This window comes from Marmota flaviventris, chromosome 13, assembly GCF_047511675.1.
Source record: "Marmota flaviventris isolate mMarFla1 chromosome 13, mMarFla1.hap1, whole genome shotgun sequence".
In the NCBI taxonomy this organism is placed as follows: Eukaryota; Metazoa; Chordata; class Mammalia; order Rodentia; family Sciuridae; genus Marmota; species Marmota flaviventris.
Genome location: NC_092510.1, coordinates 77,800,008 through 77,822,481, shown reverse-complemented (window position 1 = coordinate 77,822,481; position 22,474 = coordinate 77,800,008). Strand labels below are relative to the sequence as shown.

At 40.1% G+C, this 22,474-nt stretch overlaps 1 protein-coding gene across 5 annotated transcripts in view; it reads right to left on the bottom strand.

Moving 5' to 3' along the window:
- Fsd1l (fibronectin type III and SPRY domain containing 1 like) overlaps window positions 1-14,472 on the bottom strand; it is a 67,382-nt gene extending 52,910 nt beyond the window's left edge. For all 5 annotated transcript variants that reach the window (XM_071600803.1, XM_071600806.1, XM_034636755.2 and 2 more), the window contains exon 1: window positions 14,337-14,472. In XM_071600803.1, the coding sequence (XP_071456904.1) occupies window positions 14,337-14,351 (15 nt within the window). In that variant the 5' untranslated portion in view covers window positions 14,352-14,472. The remainder of the gene's footprint in view (window positions 1-14,336) is intronic.
- Between the last annotated feature and the right edge of the window lie 8,002 nt (window positions 14,473-22,474).

Sequence of the window (22,474 nt, the reverse complement as noted above, 5' to 3'; positions counted from 1 at the left end):
TGAAAAGGTAAGAATATTTAAAGGAGAAGTTTTCCAAGTACTCATGCAAGATAGGATCTATATGTACTTAGAAGCAACATAATGAAACAATAATAACTGTTCTGCACAATCTTCATACTTTTTTATAGTAAGTTTCAATTGAAATGATTGGTGTTAGCGCTTGGATGTGAGCTGTACCCTGCCCCCAAAGGTTCATCTTAGAGAATGTAGGAATATTCAGAGGTGAAATGATTAGATTATAAGAGCTGTAATCTAATCAGTGCATTAATCCATTTGGTGGATTAATAATATGAAAGGGCTACTATACTAGATGGTTAACTGATGGCAAATGGAACATGGCTGAAGGAAGTAGGCCACTGGGGGTATGTCCTTGGGGAGTTCATGTCTTGTCCTGGTTCCAATTGTGTTCTCTACTTCCTGGCTGCATGAGCTGAGCTACTGTCCTCCACAATGCCCTTCTACCATGATGTTCTACCTCACCTTAGGTTCAGAGCCATGGACTTGGCCAACCTTGGACTGAACCTCTGAAACTGTGAACCCAAAATAAGTTGTTATTGTCAGGTATTTTGGTCACAATGACCCAAAGCTAACACAATTGGGTTCTTTTTGGTGAATGTATCTGCCTCCCCTTCTATTCCTCACAATGGCAAGGGCCATAGTTTGGATATTAACTTTTCCCAAAAGACCCATGTGTAAAAGGCTTGTTCCCCAGAACAACATTATCAGGAGGTGGTAGAACCTTTAAGAGGTACAGCCTAGTAGGATGTCTTTAAGTCAAAGAGGACATGCCCTCAGTGGGGACAATAGAACCTCAGTCTATTCCTCTCTGACTTCTGCTTCTTAGCTATGAGGTAAGCAGTTTTACTTTCTGCCATGATATACTGCTACCTCACCACAGGACCAAAAGCAAAGGGTCCGACCAGTCATGGACTGAAACCTCTAAAACTGTGAGCCAAAATAAACCTTTTTTCTTGATAAGTTATTTAAAGTATTTGTTATAGTAATAGAAAGCTGACTAACATAGCCAGGGCTACATTCATACTGTACAGATGAGAAAACAGAGATTAGACTAGTTGCCCAAAATACTGCTGATTAGATAAAATATTAGGCTCAGTCCCACTCCCACGCCCATGCTCTTAACTGCTGCATTAGAACTCTACCTCTGAATCCAATCAATTATCCTATTTTATGGTATACTCATACCATAAAATTATATATTCTTTAAACATCTGGCTTGCTAAGTTTTCAATGACACAGAAAACTGCTGGAAAATTCATATTACAGAATCACAACTTGAGCTTAAATGGTCCACTGCTAGGCATACCTAGCAGACATCAACCAAGGTAAAGACAATAAAGCTGGACCAGAACAAGGGACAGAGATCTTCTGGAAGATATCATATACTATGAAAACAAGCAGCCAGGTCCAATGAATTCAATCCAAAAACAAAATTTCAAAATCATCATGATGTGTGAATTCAATAAAAACTGAAGGAAATTTTACATATACACACATGCAAAAAGTGAAATTTTGGAACATAAAAGAGGCAGATATACTTCAGAAGGGGAAAAAAAAATCTCCTGAGCACAATATAGCTTCCCACTTTTACTTGTCTAAGTTTAGCAGCAAATTTTGTGTTTGAAGATTGGTAGTAAAAAACTCTTGAGACAGCTGAAGCATACTGCCCCAGCTAAGTAAGCTGTGAGCTCCAAAGGTTTTTAATAAGCAGCCTGTTTTTCAAAGCTCCTGTTATTTACTAGATATAGTCAGATTTATAAATGTTCTCTCATTGTTATGAGGTTTTTAAACTAATTCCTCTATATCATTAAGAGTTACCCATTTGTTAAAATTTAACAGCCCCTGGTCTAATAGTGATGATAGAAGTCAGAACACAATCTTTACCAATGACAATGCTCTCCTTCTTCATAGAGCAGAATTGTTCAACAGAAATACAAAATGAGCCAACAGTAGCCACATCAAAAAGTAAAAGAAAGCCACATGTGGTAGCTTACATAATCACAGTGACACAGGAGGCTGAGGCAGGAAGATTCTAAATTCAAAACCAGTCTCAGCAACTTAACGAGGCCCTAAGCAACTTAGTGAGACCCTGTCTCAAAATAATAATAATAATAAAATAAAACAAAAAGGGAGGGGGATGTGGCTCAAAATTAAGTGTCCCTAGGTTCAATTCCCAGTAACAACAAAAAATAAATGAGAAACTGGTGAAATTAATTTAATATTATACTTAACCCAAGAGATTCAAAATATTATCATTTCTAATCAACATTTAACAATGAACTACCTAGCTGGGTACAGTGGAGCATGCATGTAAATCCTAACTACTTGAGAGGCAGAAAAAGAATCATTTAAGTCCAGGGATTCAAGGCTAGCCTAAGCAACAAAATGAGACCGCCAACTCAAAAACAAAAGTGAACAATTTTCAATGAGTTTCTTTTTAAGAAATGGGGGTACTACCTCTTCAAAATCCAATGTCTACTTTCAATTTACAACATTTCTCAGTTTACATTCGTCACATTTTAAGTGCTCTAAACCACGTGTGGCTAGAACCAGCCTGACAATACAGATTTACAGACTTATTATACCATTAAAACAGTCCATATATTTCTTTTTTTTAAAGATAGATAGATAGATAGAGAGAGACAGAGAGAGAATTTTTTAATATTTATTTTTTCAGTTTTCGGTGGACACAACATCTTTATTTTATTTTTATGTGGTGTGAGGATCGAACCCAGCGCCCCGCGCATGCCAGGTGAGCACACTACCGCTTGAGCCACATTCCCAGCCCCAGTCCATATATTTCTAAGAATGGCAATAGAGCAAAGATCCTCAATCATTTCGAATTTGCACTTAAAAATAAACAACCTAAATGTTTTCTGAACTTTTTTCTTGGAAGACTTGAATTTCTTTAGGTTCTATGTTATCCCAGATTCTTAAATTGGGGCAAAAGCAACTCTCCTTTAAGATTCTTCTAAACACCACAACACAAGGGACAAATACACTCTACTTGCCTATAAAGTTTATATTGCTCATTAATATTTTTGCTTAGACAAAATTTTCTGTAAAACTACAAATATGCCAAGGTTGGCAGATGACACAAACAAGACTGCAACTGAGGACTGCACTATACTATGTAGGAGGGAAGAGTTTTGAAGCCTCGGCTATAAAATACCACTGAGAAGTTGTAAGAATAGATAAGCCAGCAGTAGAGGGCTATAGAGCCCTAGCATTTAAGATCACACGTGGTTTCTTTTTCTTTTTCTTTTTTGGTACTGGGGAATGAATCCAGGGGTACTTTACCACTGGGCTACATCCCTAGCCCTTTTATTTTTATATATTGAGATGGGGTCTAAGTTGCTTAGGGTCTCCCTAAATTGCTGAGGCTGGCCTAGAACTTGGGATTCTCCTGCCTGAGCCTCCTGAGCTGCTGGAATTACAGACATGGACCACCATGCCCAGGTACTATCACATATATTTTCAAAGCTACCACCAAGTGCTTTATAAACTACTAAAGAAGCAACCACCCAGATCAATAAGAGACAGAAACCCAAAGAAACCAATATGACCTTGGTAGTGAATGCAGATAAAGTGCCTTCATCCTAAACTTTTCTATGCTTACTAGAAAAAAAGGGCAGTGTTCTGAAAGTTCCCCAGGGTACAGTGCTAACAAGAGCTCCAGAAGCTCTGAATCCACTTTCTCTTTAACTTATTATTGTTGTGGGAGGATGAGCAAAATGCAAAAGATGTAATCAAGAGCTAAGTATTCTAAAATAGTGAAAATTCATTGGGAGGGCTGAAAAATAAACTCTGAAGAGGAACAGGGCTTCAACCATTCTGGCTGTTCCAAGAAATGGGGACTCACTAAATTTAGTGTGGAAATGGCATGAAGATAATAAGAACTAAGTAACTTGGAACTCAGTAGAACTGTACAAGTAATAAAAATAGCTAAGACAAACTCTCACCAACACCAAAACTTATAAAAACTTAAAAGGATTGCATGAGTGAGTTCAGAAACTTAACTTAGCTTGCGTGGTGGTAGGAGTCAGAGAAGAGTACACATAGAGATAACATATGCCTAATCTAGGAATATGCAAGGAGAGGCAGACTGGATAGGTACCAAATCCAGCATTTAAAAAAAAAGTATTTTCTAAATATGGCAGGCAACATGCCAGGGAAGATATCAAATAGATACGCGTGTGTGCGCGTGTGCACCTACGTGTGTGTATATGAATGTTTTTCCTTGAATTCATAAACTTAAGAGAAAGAGAAAATTGTCATGCAATGAGTTTTCTATCCAAGTCTATCCCTCCAGGGCTTTGAGTTTAATCCACAGCTTTAATAATGGAAACATAAGTGACTGAGAAGTTGTCAAGGTGAAAGCCAAAACCAGAAGTCTCAATATATGTGATATAAACTCTGCACAGAGTATGATAAGATATAGGGCCATTACACAGAGGCCTCTCCTCTGAATTCCAGACCATGTTAATATAATTGCCTGCTTGAAATCTCTACTTGGGTGTCTCACAAGCCCTTCAAAGTCAACTTGCCATAGCCTTCCCCACTGAGCCTGGGTCATTCTCCAGAATTCTACCTCTATAAATGGCACTACCAGCTGCCAAGCTAAAACTTTAGACTTCACCCTTATTATCTTTCCTCTAATTTGTGCTCTACATGTAGCCACCAAGTTCTATTAATTTTACCTCCTAAACAGTTCTAGAATATCTATTACTATCATAGTACAAGTTACTATCATATCTCAACCCATACTATAGTAAAATTTCTTAAGAGGCCTCTTATATATTATTTCTCCCCAATAATCAGTTCTCTATACTGCAGCTAGGGTCATAGGATACCATCATACTTCCTGCTCAATATTCTTCAATGACTTTCCATTGTTCCTTGGATAAAACAGAAAATTTTTAACACAATCTTTAAGACTCTACATAATCTGCTTTGCTTACTTTGCCTGCTTCAATTCACAACAGACTTACTTTTTCTTGCTATATTCCACTTCCAGTAGCCTGCTGTTTCTCTTATAAGCTTTGTTTCCTACCTGGGAGCTCTCACATTTATCAGTTCCTATGCTGTAACCACTATTCTAAAACATACACAATATGCTATTAAAATAAGTTCCAAAAAAAGCACTTATAAAATGAGCGCATTGTGACATCTGTGTCACTTACCAATGCCTCATGGGTGAAGGAAAGCACCCATTGTGAAAACAACTTTCATCCACTCCCTGAGATTCTATTAACCTGAAAGGATGACTACAAGGGTGTCAGATTTCATTATCAGATCTCAAGTCTCCCATTACCTTCCAAACATTGATGGATAAAGTGATAAACATAGATGAATAAAGGTAGTACAAATTATTTGAGGCATATCTAGATAATTATATTTTGTAAGACTTCAGATGGCTGTAACTAGAAATTCTAGGTGATACAGGTCTGACAAATGCCAATTTTTCTAGACCACAGTTAAAATAAACAGGACACAGGTCTCCAGAGGACATATGCACAGGCTATCTTGGCCACTGTGCTTTGGTCATGCAGAACTATTACCAGAACCTCAAAAAAGCCACTTCATCAAGATTAAGCCTCTCAATGGCCTGACTATGGATTCAGACTAAGGAAACTGCTACACCAACAAGAAAAAAGGGGTTTTATACACTCCAGTCAAGCACAATTGCAAACATTCCCATGGCATGGATCAAAGTAATCTGGGACAAATAAGTCATAAGGCACTCTCTGCAAAAGGGAAGACTTTAAAAAAGTTATACTTATAGTTTCTATTAATCATGTGAAGTAAACACAATAGACTGAACAAATGAGAATATTTTTAGACTCTCAAGTGCCAAGTACTATCCTGAGTTCTTTACATACTGTTAATTCATTTATTTTTTTTCAAGAATTCTATGAGGTAAGATATTATTATTCCCATTTTCTAATGAGGAAGCTGAGGCATGGAGAGGTTAAGCAGCTTGCCCAGATATTCAGAGCTAATATGTCACAAAGCCAGAATTCAAGTAATGGCAATTAACAGCCTTAACTATTACACTGTACTAACTGATATGGTAAAGATCAAAGGTTCATTAAAAGGATGTTAGAACATATAAGAACACCAAAAGGATTAAGATTTTAATTCAAGATTAGAAAAAACTGGAACTATCAAAACAGATTGTAACACAAACTACCTTAAAGAAAAAAAATTATTTTGGCTCATAGTTTTACAGGTCTCAACCCGTGGTTGGTTGGCCTCATTGTTGTGGGCCTTTGGCAGCACCTCATCATGGTGGGAGCCCAAGGAAGAGGATGCCGGTCACCTGTTGGCCAGGAAGTAAAAGAAAGGAAGGGGCTAGGGACTCACTGTCCCCTTCAAATATGTGTCCCAATAACCTGAAGCCCTTTCACTAGGACTCACCTCCTAAAGGTTCCAATACCTCGCAACCATGTCACAGGCCTTTAGGGGACATTATAGATCCAAACTATACAACCTTACTATAGAAATACCACCTTATAAGTCTCAGAATAAGATGATGTTTCAAAATGATGTTCATCATTTTGAAATGGCATTTGTTCTACTGATTTTAGCCTAATATGTGGGAATTCAAATGTTGTGTCTTAATTTTGCTGCATCTAACAAAATCTGCCAACTTGGACTACTTATCCAAAAACTGAATGTAACACGCCCCTGAAGTTATGATGCATACACTTCCTATTTTTAGAGTCAGTTGCCAAAAACCTTCACATCCAGGTTTACCGTTCATTATACCTTGAATCAGCATCCAAGTGATCATTATAGAAACACTCTGACATATGGGTTTCCCACCAGCATCTACGCAAATCCGAAGATTTCTGAGTCAAATACTATGTTAGTATTTCAGACAGTTAAGTATACAATCACCACCAGTGGATCTACAATTTAAGGGGGTCTAACTATTATTATAGCCAAATCAGCAATTATTTATTAAGCACTTTCAATCTGTTAGGCATTGTGCTGAGCTACTAATATGAAGTATTTTTTTTTTAAATCACAACAGCCTTCACACTTTTGGGGGGTTTGAAAAATTAAGAAACTTGTCTTAGGTCACACAGTCATCAGTTGGCAGTCACAGTTCAAATCCAGGAGACTGCCTCCAAAGCCTCTGCTTTTATACTAACCTTGGCTGCTTACACTATTGGAGACTACAAGAAATAATCATAGGATTCCACCAACTAGAGCAAAGGGATCAATGAAATCAGCATGTAATATCCCTGGACAATGCCTAACTGCCACTAGACTGAGGTCACTTGCATAACCCCACACCACAGACATCTCCTTTGAATTAGGTGACAGTCGAAATCTAAAAAGCACTATCCATCAGATAAGCCAGATAATCAAAAATCTTATCAGCTTATGACAAAATTAACAGGAGTTTCATTCCCAGATGTAATGAAATCAGAAGGTAAAAAATAGAACTAAGAAATCCAGGAAGTTGATAATCATAAATGGTTTACAGGCGTAAAGCTATACCTAACAATCAATTGTGAGCATTTCCTGAATACCCATATAATCAAGAATGAACCAATAATCAACTCTGCCCATCTAATTTATCCCCTAAAAACAATCTAATGCTAGCTAGTGAAAAAAAAAAATGGTGGGAAATATTGCCTTTCCATCCTGAGCTCAGTTGTAAGATATCAAGCCAAATGAGGAGGTAGTCTCCCATTCAGGATTGGAGGAAACAGTATGATAGAACTGAAGACAGAGCCTTAATCATGTGCAGCGGCCTTTGAACTGGGTGTTACACTCAAGAAAGTTAAACAGGCATATATTCTGAAAGTAGAGGAGTGGTGTAAATGGAGCACTCTGGGGATTGCTGATAGTAATAAAATGCCCTGTGAAAGGCAAGTTTACAATATGTATCCAAAACCATTTTTGAAGCATATGTATATCAACTCAGTAATTTCCTTCTACAAAAATTCTTCTAGGAAAATAATTAAGAATGTAGGCAATGTCTTGGCTACAAGAATGTCCATCTTGCCAGGCATGGTGGCACACATTTGTAATCCCGGCGGTTCAGAAGGCTGAGGCAGGAGGATTACAAATTCAAAGCCAGCCTCAGCAAAAGCAAGGCACTAAGCAACTCAATGAGACCCTGTCTCTAAATAAAATACAAAATAGCACTGGGGATGTGGCTCAGTGATGAGTGTCCCTGAGTTCAATCCCCAGTACCAAAAAAAAAGAAAAAAAAAAAAAAGAATGTCCATCTCAGTGTTATTTATTACATTAAAAGGTTGAGATCCAGCAAGAGAAATAATATGTGAGGTGAATAGGGAGCCTACATCCTGGGAACAAATTTTTACCCTTCACACATCAGATAGAGTTCTAACTTCTAGAGTATACAAAGAACTCAAAAAGCTAAACACCAAAAAAAAAAAAAAAAAAAAAAAAACAAACAAACAAATAACCCAATCAACAAATGGGCCAAGGATCTGAACAGACACTTCTCAGAAGAGGATATACAATCAATCAAAAAATACATGAAAAAATGTTCATCATCTCTAGCAATCAGAGAAATGCAAATTAAAACTACTCTAAGATACCATCTCACTCCAATAAGAATGGCAGTCATTATGAAGTCAAACAACAAGTGCTGGCGAGGATGCGGGGGGGGGGGGGGGGGGGGGGGGGGTACACTCATACATTGCTGGGGGGACTTGAAATTGGTGCAGCCAATTTGGAAAGCAGTGTGGAGATTTCCTTGGAAAGCTGGGAATGGAACCACCATTTGACCCAGCTATTCCTCTTCTCGGTCTATACCCAAATGACCTAAAAACAGCATACTACAGGGACACAGCCACATCAATGTTTATAGCAGCACAATTCACAATAGCTAGACTGTGGAGCCAACTTAGATGCCCTTCAGTGGATGAATGGATAAAAAAAATGTGGCATTTATACACAATGGAATATTATTCAGCACTAAAAAATATCAAGATCATGGCATTTGCAGGGAAATGGATGGCATTAGAGCAGATTATGCTAAGTGAAGTTAGCCAATCCCCAAAAAACAAATGCCAAATGTCTTCTCTGATATAAGGGGGGGAGGTGACTCAGAATGCTGTTCCTCCCGGAAGAGCATGGGAAGAAGATTCTCTCTAGATAGGGAAGAGAAATGAGAGGGAAAGGGAGGGAGAAGTGGAATTGCATGGATGGTGGAAAGAGACCCTCATCATTATACAAAATACATGTATGACGATGTGAGGAAAAAAAATAGCGTCACCTTAGATTAGGTAGAGAGAAGTGATGGGAGGGAAGGGGAGGGGATGGGGGAAAGGAAGGACAGTAGAATGAAATAGACATTATTATTACTGTGTGTATATATGTGACTGCATGACCAATATGATTCTACAACCTGTACACTCAGAAAAATGAGAAATTATATCCCATCTGATTCAAATGTATGATGTGTCAAGGTCATTGTACTGTCATGTGTAACTAATTAAAACAAATAAAAAAAATAAAAGGTTGAGATCAATATACAAGGGTGATGATTAAATAAAATCTAGTAATACATCCACACAAATTCTGCTGAATCACTGAAAGTGTTGTACAATGGTATTAACATGGAAAAACGTTTGTGAAATATGTCAAAGGCAAGTTGTTAAGCAATATGCATTATGATGCTATAATTTTTAAATTTCTATATGCATACAAAAAGACTGGATTGTAATACAAATGTTGAATGTAATTATCTCTGGATGGCAGAATTATGGGTGATTTTTACTTTAATTTATCTCTATCTCCCATTTTCCTACAATAAACATTTATTATTTATAATGGAACAGAATAGCAAACACTGGCTGTGCTAACACTTTTTTTTTTTTTTTTTTTTTACAAATTCAAGATATAATTAACTGTCAGTTAATAAACATCAAAAACTCAGATTCTATCAGAATCTTGAGACTGGAAATAAATGCTGAGAGTGAAAACATACAAAAGAAGGCTGGATACAAATGCACCAACTTCACAACAGTGTCTACCCTAGGTCAGAGTAGAATATCCATCACTATGGCAAACATTCAATATGTGTTTGCTGCATGAATAATCCTGCTTACATTCAGCCAAGCATTGAAAAAAAGCATTGTGTTAAAACTACAAAAAGAAAAAAAAATTCTGTTCCCTATTTCATTTTAAAAACTGCCCAATTCAGCTTTAGAAAGCTAAGACCAACCCTCAAAAAAGAAAGAGCTACAGAGAAGGAAGATAGATATACATTACAGAAAAACTAGGGATCTTATATGGGGCAGCAAATAGGACCAAATTCCTGGTTTCAATTTAAATAACATTCCATATCACCTACCAACTATTTTTCACTAGACTTAAACTAGCTTAGAAAATAAAACAACTACTTTGTACAAGTTTATCCCTGCTAACATTTTAGCAGTTTTAATTAATCCTACCAGCATTTAAAAGCAAAGAGTTCAAGCAAGGGTAGTAATGAAAAAGCTTGGGCTGTGAAAAATGATCTGGTTTGAACCCAAATACCACTTGCTAGCTGTTTTCTCTAAGCTTCATTTTTCCATATCTGTGCAATAGAAACAAGAGCTATTGTGAGAGTTTAAAGCAGTTTACCACAATACTGGATATTAAACAATACTCAAAAAATTTTCCCCTCCTTTTCCTCAGGAAACTTTTTTTTTTTTTTTACTGAGAGGTATCTGGAATATAGTATGGCTGGTTAATTATCTGGATTGGAGAGAATGTCTGAATTGCTATGGTACAATGTGAAGGCAAAAAAATAAATAAAAAATCAGGATAGAAGAGAAAACTGGGATATAGAAGGCAAGTGTAATATGCTACTTGCTGCAGATTGTTGGGCTTTAAAATTTCTGCTTAATTCAAACTCCCAGTCTAGGTTTGTCCAGGTTTTTATTTTTGTACCAGGGATTTAACCCAGGAGTACTTTACCTCTGAGCTATAATATATAATCCTATTTATTTAGAGACAGGGTGTCACACTAAGTTGTTGATGCTGGCCTTGAGCTTGCAATCCTCCTGTCTGAGCCTCCAGAGTCACTGGGATTTCAGGCATGCACCACAGCTCCTCACTGCTTTGTCCAGTCTTATACAGTAAAGCCTCACCTGTCATTATCCTTTTCGGAGCAGGAAGTTAAGAATACACAGACAAAAAGTTGGCACAACTAAATGACAATGTATGCTCTTGGTAACTTACTTCCTCTAGGATCTCTTTCCCTATCCTTTCTACCCTTTCAGTTATTCCTAAAGTATCTTTCCTAGAAACAATGATTCCTATGAATATGAGTGATCTACATAAAAATTTAACTTAAACTATTGAATTACAATCTCCAAGGTTTTAGAAAGGTGCAAATGTCTTGTTTCAATGTTTCCTTTGAACATGCACATTTCTTTGGGTAAAGAAACCTTTGGGATTTTATCTTAAAACCTCTTACAGACATAATCAAAAGGTTTGATCATCAAACAAAGCCACCTATCCATAACACATCCTGTTCACAAAAGTGCCCCAGAAACTCAATATAAACAGAATCCCTTTGTTTATTTCTGGGAAATAATACTGTGGTTTTCTATATCCAACAGTATGCCTTACATACCCAAGGCAATTACGTTTTCTTCCTCCTCTCATTCAGAGCATCTGTTGCTAACAAAACACTGAAGGCCAAGTCATTTTCACAGACAAAAAAGCAGCTGGTCAAGCTAATCCATTTGCTGACTAGCCATCATCAAGCTTCTATAAGACTGTCCAGTTAACTTAACCTTTATTGTCAGATTACACGAGGCAGAACTTCCAATCCTCTTTCAATTAGGATTTAACAACCCTTCTTTTGCACCACCAAATAATTTCTTACAAATACAAAAAACAGAAAACATGCTTTAAAGATGTATAAACTGAATCAGAAAAGAACAAAGTTATTTTGAGGTTGGGATTATAAAATTAATAACAATAGCTAACAGTATTAATTTATGCTAGGCACTAAGAGGTTTTAAAAAATGAACACAATCCTTAAATAACCCTTTGAGGATTAAGTATAAAATTGTTATCTCAATTTTTATAGATGAGGAAATGGAAACAAAGAACAAATTACCTAAGCTAACATAGCCCATAAAAGGCACCACTAAAAACCTGATTCCGGAGTCATCTTCTTAAGTCCCAACACCTTACAATGAACAGGTATATATCCAGGGCATCCTCTTCCTTTGCCACTTGCAGCACCCATTTTCCTCATACTAACTGCTATTAGTATGAGGTACTATTACTGCTACTGTAAAAACATTTTATAACAGGAAATAGTCTCTTAAACTCATGCTGGGGTGTACTGCTGTCTCATTTAAAGACAAAAAAAATAATCAGTTTAGTTCATTACTATTTGAGGCAAGTAATTGATTCTGCAGTAGTTTATGAGAAAAGGAAGCTTAAATTCAACAATTAAATGGTTCACAAGCATGAATACCAGATACTCTTTGTGACCTATAAAACAACAGGGTGTTTTTAGATTAGAAAAATTCTCTTGATGCTACCAATGAAATTTAACATATTTTCTAATATTGAGAAGTGATTCTCAAAGTTATCCTCAATAAGGCATATCAGTACCAATAATAATTTTAAAAAAACAGCTAATTCTTTGCCATCTCTGAGAAACTGCACATGGTACCCTCTAGGTACACCAAAAAGTAAATAAATACATAAATCTGAAATGATAACAGATAGGTTCAAAATAACTTATCAACATGCAGCATGACCTAGCAAGAGTCATAACCTCCAACTTTTGATTCCTCAAAAGGAATATACATTCCTTGATAATTAAGATGATCCACATTAAAACAATTTTTTTCCTACAAAAATGGAATTTTTCAGGACTAATTCTTCATAAACTTTAAAATGCTGTGTGTTTCTTAAGGGATTATTTTATCAAATTTTTACAATAACACTATGAAATACTTTTATTTTTACAGAATAGATGAGAAAATAAATTAATCACCAGTGCATGACTTGCTCCATATCACAGTCAGTAAATAGTGCCCTGGAACCCAATTCTCTGAACTTCCCAAGTCTTTACTCTTCTATTTGACCTCTGCTACTGTCCACTCAAGTATCATATGACTTTTATCTAATAAGCTGTGAGATATTTTACAAATTTAGGCAGAGATAATGTTTTAAACTTATACATATTCAAAACACATAATATGGAATTTTTAAAATTACTAATATCCTTGGAAATAATAATTGAATACATCCAACTGGGTTTCAAGACAAATGCATATAATGAACACATTTGTTAACATACACATCTGTTAGCTACTATAACAGTTAATGCTTAACACATGGCACTATTCTCTCATGCCCCCCCACTCTCAAGAAGGTGAAATCATGCAAAATCATAGAAAGTTGTTCTAGTAAGTTTTTCCCGTGTTTTCTACCTAATAATAGAAAAGAATGGTCTCTAAAATATGTCCTTGTTTTTCCCTGCCGCATTATTGATAATGCTTGTTTTTCTTTCCTATACTGTACTATATTTCAATTACACTGTAACAAAGAGAAACAGGCAGTTAATTTCTATACAAGGATTATGACGAAATGTTAAAAAACTCACTTTCAGTTGTCATTTGACATACTGGCTATGTTGTTTAAACATTTTTACTTAAGTCAAAAGGCTAGTTCTATATATGCTTTTTCTCAACTTACTCTGAAAGTATGAAACATTCCACAACCACAACTAGGTAACTGTGATAAGCAACACCAATTGGTCAACGAGGGTGGGGCGGCTACCCTGACAACTGTCTTTTCCCTCAATTAACAAACAGTGACCTGCTTATGAACAAGTCACGGGGAGGGGAGGGGAGGGGTACAAAGGAGTCTGGGTCCCTGACCTAAAGAGCTTGCATTGTGCCAAAAAAGGGGACTTGTTCGAAGAAAGAGCATTAGCTCGGCGTCAGCAGGGAGACCCCCAAATCAGGCTGTGCCTCGGTTTCCACATCTGCTGGGGCGGGAAACATTCTCCCTAGCACGCTGGCAGGAATAAAAGGGGCCCAGCGCTGCAGAAAGTGATTGAAAGATAGGGACCGCTCCTGGCGTCTTCTCGAGAATCAAGAGGCCAGCCGGGGTCACTGGGCGCGGCTCCTGCATCCCCGCGAGCGCGGTTCGATCGCGTCCAGGACCGAGGCCCAGCGGCCTCGCCTTCAGCCGCAGAAGCCCCGAGCGCCGGCGCCCACTACCCACCGGGCCCAGAGCGCCCCGCCCACCCATCGCCGGCCCGGCCCGCCCCGCCTTGGAGGCCCCGCGCTCCTCTCCCGGTTTACCTTCTGGGAGTCCATGGCGAGGAGTAAGCCTGCTGGCTCGAGCCGGCCACAGGAACTGCGCGAGGAGGCGGAGAAGGCCGGCCACGCCGTGACCGCTATCCGCCGCCGCCGCCGCCGCCGCCGCAGCCGCGTCGGCCCGCACCGGCGCCGCCCGGCCCCGCCCGTCCGCGCCCAGCCAGCGCGCGCGCGTCGCCGCGCAGCGGTTGCCAGGGTGAAAGGGCGGCCCGCAGGAGGGAGGGAGGGGGGGGGGGAGGAGTGCTCGCGCCTGCGCGCTACGGCCGGCCGCCGGAGTTCAGGTGCCTGGGGTCTGCGCCGCAGGGAGAGGGGTGCGTCCGCCCTCACGAGCACGTCTGCAGCCTCTCCTCCCTTTCCCCATCCCTTTAATTCCGCGAGCGCGAGTTCTGCAGGCCTTGCCATGGGCCACTGGGCATCCAGAAGCCGGGCCGTCGGGAGGGAAAGCCCTGTCCCGGAGATTTATCAGTCCACTCTACATTCCACGCGCACCTGAAGCATCTCCCCACACTAACAAGCCTGGGCGAGACCTCCGGGCTAACCAGGCCCAGCTGTCCAGTGAGAGGAAAGGGGCTAGGAGGGGGATGCAGCAGAAATGTGGGTATGGGACTAATAAGGGGCTGGGGAGCCAAGTGGAACTTTCATAGAGAGCTTGTCTCCACCAGCTCCTTGCTACGAGAATGATCTTTAGCAAGTCACTGTCCCTGAGCCTGTTTGAATTTCTGTAAAATAAAAGAGGCTGCGCTGAGGTTTATGAGGATTGAATATTGCATTTAATATTGATGATAATGTATATGAAGTGCGTTGTACAGCTTGTGCTGAGTAAAATACATTTGTTATTGGTAGGGAGTTAGAACCTGCTCAGTCCGTCCTGAGGGGGCAATGCAGGTAAGCTTGAAAATGTTTCTCCCCAAGGAGACCTCATCCTCCTTTTAGATGACTTGAGATGCTCAAAAGTTGAACTGGGCAATCACTTACGAATACATTAAAGAGAAGTAAGTATCGAGTACCTATTGTGTACCAGTTTTGCAAACTGAGAATTCAGTCTAGAATTCAGGTCCAGCTCCCATTAACTTACGATCTTTGTGTGGAAGACTGACAAAAAGAATTAACGTATGAATGATATTATAAGTGATAAATAGAAAAATTACATGGAGTAAAGGATTTAAGAATTGGGAGGGTTCAGTTTCCCATAGGGAGGTCAGGGAAGGCTTCTCTCAGTAGTGACCTGAGTAAGTGGGAGGATGAGTAATGCAAGAGTCGGGGGAAGGGCATTCTAGTGGGAAGCAACAGCAGATACAAAAGCCGGAGAGAGGGTATGAGGAACTATTTATTCTACAGTGCTCTAAATGTCTACCTATGAGTCTCCCCAACTCTACTGTGATTTTCTTGAGGGCCGAATCTTCTTTTACCCATATCTGTATCCTCAGCACAGGGCCTGCCATACAGTCTGCACTCAATAAAATCTTTCTTAAAAAATAATTTTTAGTTGTCAATGGACATTTATTTTATTTATTTATTTGTGGTACTTAGAGTCGAAGCCAGTGCCTCGCACATGGTAGGCAAGCTCTCTAGGCTGAGCCACAACCCCAGCTCCTCAATTAATTCTTTCCACCATGCAACCAGCGCACTGGTTTCATTAAAGAGGTTCGTGGCATAAAAGTTAACTAGTGAGATCAAAATAAACATACAGACTCAATTACCTTTTTCTATGACCAGGTCCGAGACGGCTCTCACCTCTCTGGCTCACACCTCAAACCACCCAGTAGGGCAGCAAGGCTTACTCAGGGCTAGCAGGAGAGAGAGAGAGAGCACACCAGGGAGTGGCCTTTTATTGGGAAACAAGAAATTCAGGGGAAAATTCCATCCAATGAAGGTCGAGGGGGGCAGCATTCCAAGGTCAGGGTCAGTGATTGGCCTCAGGGTCAGTGGTCAGTCACACCCCCACGCGGACAGGCTCTAGCACCTGGAGATGGTGGGGAAAGCTCTGACACAGTTTAGCCAGAGCGCCTCACACCCAATCCAGGAGGTGCCCAATCACGTGCGAGAATGGCTTCCCACAAATTCTTTTTAAATCTGCATTGAGATGTACAAGAAATGGGATGAAGGGCACAAACAGGAAAACAAAAGAGTTTGGTTCAGACTAGGTGGGTAATAATTGGAAAGCCTGGATCCAGGAAGGGCCTCTGAACAATTTTGTTCCTGTCAGCTGAAAGCAGAAGTGGCATACAGTCCTGCAGAGAGATGTCCCCACCCGTCTTGATACCAAGGGAAGTGAAGCTTCTAACCAAATCTTTCCAATTCCATGAGGAGCAGTGAGAGCAGCCAGGTGCCCAGCCACTCACCTATTGCTGCAGTGGCAAAGACTAATCTTCACACCATGCTCTGTGCACTGAGGCTGAGTCAGTTCCCTACAAGAGAGAAATGTAGACTGGGAAATGAAGAGCATCAGAGGTCAAACCACCAGACTGACTGTATGGTTCCCAGTGCTGCCCTTGCTTGCCACCTGGACTCCCACAAAGAGAAGGAAAGAGCATTCCATGCCATTCTTTCTTCTTCAGATGCCAGGGTTTCACCTCAGTCCTATTAAAGGGCAAATCTTGGGCACTTTATGACTGATGGACACCACCACAGGAGGAGGAAGAGAGAGGCTTTGGGAGACAGTGAGTCGCAGCTGAAATGTGATCGCCAGACTCTGTCACAGGCTCATCCTCTAGGAGCTCACTCCTGGCTCCTTGCCTCCAGCTCCTCCGGTTCTCTCCTGCAGCCCAGCCAGGAGTCTGCAGATTTCAACAATTGCTTTACCCTAAGTGACTTCTGCCCTCACCAGATTTATGGCTCTTTTGGTCTGGTTCCACTGCCAAACTCATCCTGGCTCCCTTACTTCCCCTTGTTCCCATTCGGGAACAGCTATTTCCTTCTGGCTGTGACTTCTTTCTTCCCCAGTTCATATAGGTTCTCTCACCGTAATCATTCATGAAGATTGGTGAACTCTGTACCCCAACCCACTCTCAGTGTCTCTGGCTTATAGGCAAATCCTTTACTTTTTCTGCACTCACCATTTCAAGATAAAAATTTTCAAAAACAGTTTTACCACCAAAGTACTAGCTCTTAAATGGGTTCCCTGTAGCAGCTGCCTCAGCATTACTTGCTAACTTCAAAGTGCAAATTCTCAGATTTCTTCCCTAACTGAACTAGGAACTCTGAACTAAAAACTCTGTTTTTAACAAGTCTTCCAGGTGATTCTGATGCACACCAATGCTTGCAAACTATTAAATTAAGAGAAGTAAAATTGCTTAAAAAAAAAAAAAACGGAAAAAGAAACTACAGGGGAATAAAAACAGATGTTGTTTCAATACTTAGTTTGCTCCAGGCTCAGTGGCACACGCCTCTAATCCCAGTGGCTCCGGAGGCTGAGATAGGAGGATCATGAGTTCAAAGCCAGCTTCAGCACTAAGCAACTCAGTGAAACCCTGTCTCTAAGGAAAATAAAAAATAAAAAATTGGGCTGGAGATGTGGCTCAGTGGTCAAGTGCCCGGAGTTCAATCCCCAGTACCCACCCACTCCCCAAAAAACCTTAGTTTTCTGATTCTGATATAGCATTTCTAGCCATATTTTTCTGAATGAGGCTTCTGGGCCCCATGAACCTCTTTCTAAGGAAACTCCAAGTCAGGATAACCTCATAGTTGTCACTGCTAATGTCTGACAACCCCTCCCAGGACCAGGTTCTCTGTCACTCTGAGGGGTGCCAGGCAGGCATTGCCTGTAGCCCTGAATTGCCTCATAAGTTCTGGGATCCCCTATCTGGTGGGAGAAAAATTTCCTTCCTTTCTGTGTCTCCAACAGTCTTCCCCTTGGATGTCAGTTTAGGGTCACTGGCATGGAGTCACATGTCTGCACGTAAAACCAGACACTGTTTCTTACCACCTATGTGGACACCAATGAGTCTCTTATCCTCACTAAGCCTCAATTTCCTCATCTGTAACATAGTGATCATAATTCCCTTTTAGGGTTGTTGTGAGGATTAAAGGAGATTATGTATGTTTTATGCTTGGCTTAGTTGGCATTTAGTAAGTAGCAGTTACATTACTTCCTGTACACTGTGTCCTTCTATGCCACCCTTGCGTGGTTCTTTCTCCCTTTGGGTCTTTGGAGCCTCAGGAGATCTAGTTTTACCCCAGCTCCCCTTTTCACTTCTATGCTTGACTTTTCTGAAGCATCACTAGCCAAATGTTGCTCTTTTTGAAGCTCCACATCTTTACCCATGCTCCCTGCTAACATCTGGCAAGGGTCTTAGTATACACTACCCAGACTCGGAAAACCCTGAGGCTTCTCTAAGCCTTATTTTCTTCAGTTGTGAAGTAGGAATCATAGCCCTAGCATGTACAAGGGTTGTTGAGTGGATTAAATGAAATAATCCCTGTTAAGTGGTTAGCACAGTTTCTGGAATATAGTAATGATTCAAAAAATTTGCCATGATCCTCTCTTCCCAAGCATAAAAACCTAACTAATTATGTTTTCTGCCCTCTTCTGATGAAAGACCAAACTCTCTCCAAAGCCCTGGAACCTCTGGGAAGTTAGAGCACTAATTTCTGACCCTAGACACTCATTATGGACAGGGTCTCCTAGGAGGAAAAGGACAGTGCAGCCCTGAAGTGGGCTGGCACTCTATGGGGTAGTCTGGCTCCATACTTGGAGAGCTCTAAGCCAAGTGAGAAGCAATCACTAGACACAAACCTGATTGGCCAAGGGCCAGAAAACCATGCAAGAAGAGACACAAACACCGGCATGTCTTTAACCTGAAAGGAAAAACTCAGGGAAGATGTAATCATTGACTTCAAATCTCCCCAGGGCTGTTGTGTGGACATCAGAGATGACGTGTTGTCTACCATCACACAGGTAGAATCACACCCGACTGGGGGAAGTTCAGAAGACAGATTTCCATTAAACAAATTGTCTAACTTTCTAAGAAATTCATACAGAACTGGAATAAATGGCTTGGTAAGTGAGATTCCCATCATTCGGGGTATCCAAGCAGAGGCTGGGCATTTGCTTAGAGCTGTCATTGGGGGGTGGTATGGGCACTGGAAGGGTAACTGGTAGAGATAACTTTTAACATCTTTCTGAACCTTGAGGTTCCATTATTTTTCCAACTTCAGGTCAATAATCATTTATTTCCTTTCAGACTTGACCATGTAATTGTACTCACCTTTGGAAGGCTCTCTAGATTTCTTCTCCTCACCCTCACTCCGTTGGAAGAGGTCCCACTGCTTCCTGGAGAAGGGCCCGAGAGGGCCAGTTCACTAAACCCTAGCTATTAGGATTTTACTGTGCCATAACATCATGCATGATGGCCTGTTTCTTCTAGACACTGGGGACACTGAGATGAGTAAGCTCTGGGAAGCTCAGAGACTTCCGACATATTCTACTTAGGCCTTAGACACACCTCTGGACTCACCATGTTCAGAGGATGATCATGAATAAAGTAAATTAAATCTGTCAATCTCCTCATGAAAGGAAATCCACCCAGGATGCTGGCCAGAAGCCAGATCCCTCCAACTCAGAAAAACAGGCTCCCTATTGGATCATTGCTCAGATGCCCCTCTCCTTTTTCCTATTCTCTAAAATGTTAGAGGTCTGGTTGAGACTGGGGAGATAAAGGGCCAGAGTGCATGCTTCACTGCACTTACTGGGTGAGACCCAGACTCTGATGCCAGGGTGTTTGAATTCAAATCCCAAGTCTACTTTCTGACTGTGTGGCCTTCAGCAAATTCTTAACTTCTTCATACCTCATTCTCTCATAAAATGAGTGTATTAAAAGTGTCCACTTGATATGATTACTATGAGAATAAATGACTTTATATATATAAAGTTCTTAGACTAATGCCAGACATACAGAAAATGTGCAATATGTGTTAAATATCTATTGTTATTTTCTGGAGTAAACCACTCTCCTAAGTACATAGCACCAGGAAATAATAGTGTCTGTGTTCTTTGATACTGCACTGCCTTCGCTGTCAGGTTGAGATGGTTCTATGTCAGCACTTCCTGGAAAAATAAGCCTCTTGAAATCCCTCTCTCATTCTGAAGGTCAATCTGTACTTCTCCACGACAAAACAGTCAGAGGCAGAAAGGTGACAGGAAGAACTAAAAGGGCAAGGTAGACAGGGTGTAATATTCTATGATTAGAAAATGTAGCCCATTTCCGTCCATCTCATAGGCTACACCTTGACCTAGCAGCAGACAGGAAGGGAAATAGGATCCTTTCCAAGCCGAGGTAGAAAATGATGAGAGAACAATTCCAAGGAATGAAAGTAGGAGATGAAATTAATTGAATGGAGAGAGAAACCTTCAATGGCCAAATGCTGGAGAAGTGTTAGGAAAACATTAGAACATATATGAGATGGAAAAGTCTGCAGACATAAAAAGTTATCTTTATGAAAAATACATAGCAACATGAGAGAAAGCTCATGATATTACAGTTTTAAAAACAGCTAGAATTTTTTAAAAATACAATGGACAACATCTGTAGAAACTGATTAATACATTCATAATTGTTCTTTTGGCTAAGATCAGGTATCAGGTGTGAAATCTAAGCTTAGTTTCATGTTATCAAATATAGCATTGCTACAGTCTGAATATTTATGTCAAAATTCACTTGTTGAAATCCTAACCCACAAAATGACGCTATTAAGAGCCTTTGTGAGGTGATTAGATCATGGGGGTGAAGCCCTGAAGAATGGGATGGAAAGAAAGGAAGCCCCAGGAGGACCCTGGCTCTCTCCAGCGCGTGAGGATGCAATAAGAAGGTACTGTCTATGAATCAGAGAACAGGACCTAACCAGACACTGAATCTGCTGCCAGCACTTTGATCTAGCTCTTCCAGGTGTCCAGAACTGCGAGAAATAAGCTTCTGTTGTTTATGAACTACACAGTCTATGTTATCATGTAATAGCAGCTTAAACAGACTAGGACAAACACCTGTAAGTATGTATTTGTATTTATTCTTCTGTTTTTCATAAAAGTGAATCGATGACAAGTTGGCTTTGAAATATATAAATTTACATATTAAATTTAAATTCAAAGACTGTCATGGTCTTTGAATTCCTGACCAAGGCGCTGGGATTTGAGCAAGTAGTATGTGGGAAGCCACTTACATGTTTATGAACCAAAAGTTATTTTAGGACACAATTTGGCAGGAGGAATAGGAAGGAAGCGAGTGGGAGGAGTCTGGGGTGAAGAGTTTAGGGGGACCAGGAGGCCCAGGTCCCTCCCCAGCCCCTTCCTTTCCCTAGTTAGATCCTTATAGCTCACAACCCCCACTCCACCACCACTACCACCACATCCATTAGAATATAGGGATTATCTAAACATCATAAATTTTTAAATAGTTTTCAGTCAAATGGAAAAAATAAGAAAAAGGTCTTAATGAAAATGGATGACTTTCTTCCAAAATCATTAAATTGGGAATTGGTAAAGTTTTTCTGAAAGGGCTATATAGTAAATATTTTATTCATGGTCTCTGTTACAATTATGCAACTCTGCCACTATAGAAGACAGTAGCCATAAGCAGTATATAAAGGATTGGGTGTGGCTGTGTTCCCATAAAACTTTATTTACAAAAATAGATTGGGGGCTGGATTTGACTCAGGCCATAAAAGCACATTAAGAATTATTTTGTTTAGAATATCACTCTGTGATTCTTGTGCACCTCTATGGTCTCACTGATGCTCCCTTGAAGACACTTCCCACATACATGCATCACCATCCCCACCCTTACTCAGAGAGGAAGTAATACCTGTGATGGTATTGTAGAGTAATTTTCTCTGAAACAATAATGAGTAAAGCAGAGTGTTAAAGTGTAGGAGCCTTGATTTGAATACTAACCCTGGCAACCTTGTGAGCTTACCATAGCACACAAACTCTCTGAGCCTCCATTTCCTTATGGGCAAAATGAAAATAATAGGCGCAAATTTACAGAGCTGTTGTAAGGACTAAATGTATGTAGTGCACTCATCCTAATGCTTGGCCTGGAAGAGGCCCTGAATAAATAATAGCTGTTAACCCACATCAGCTCTATAAATAGTAGAGTCAAAGAGGACAGACCCAGCCTGCACCAAGAGAA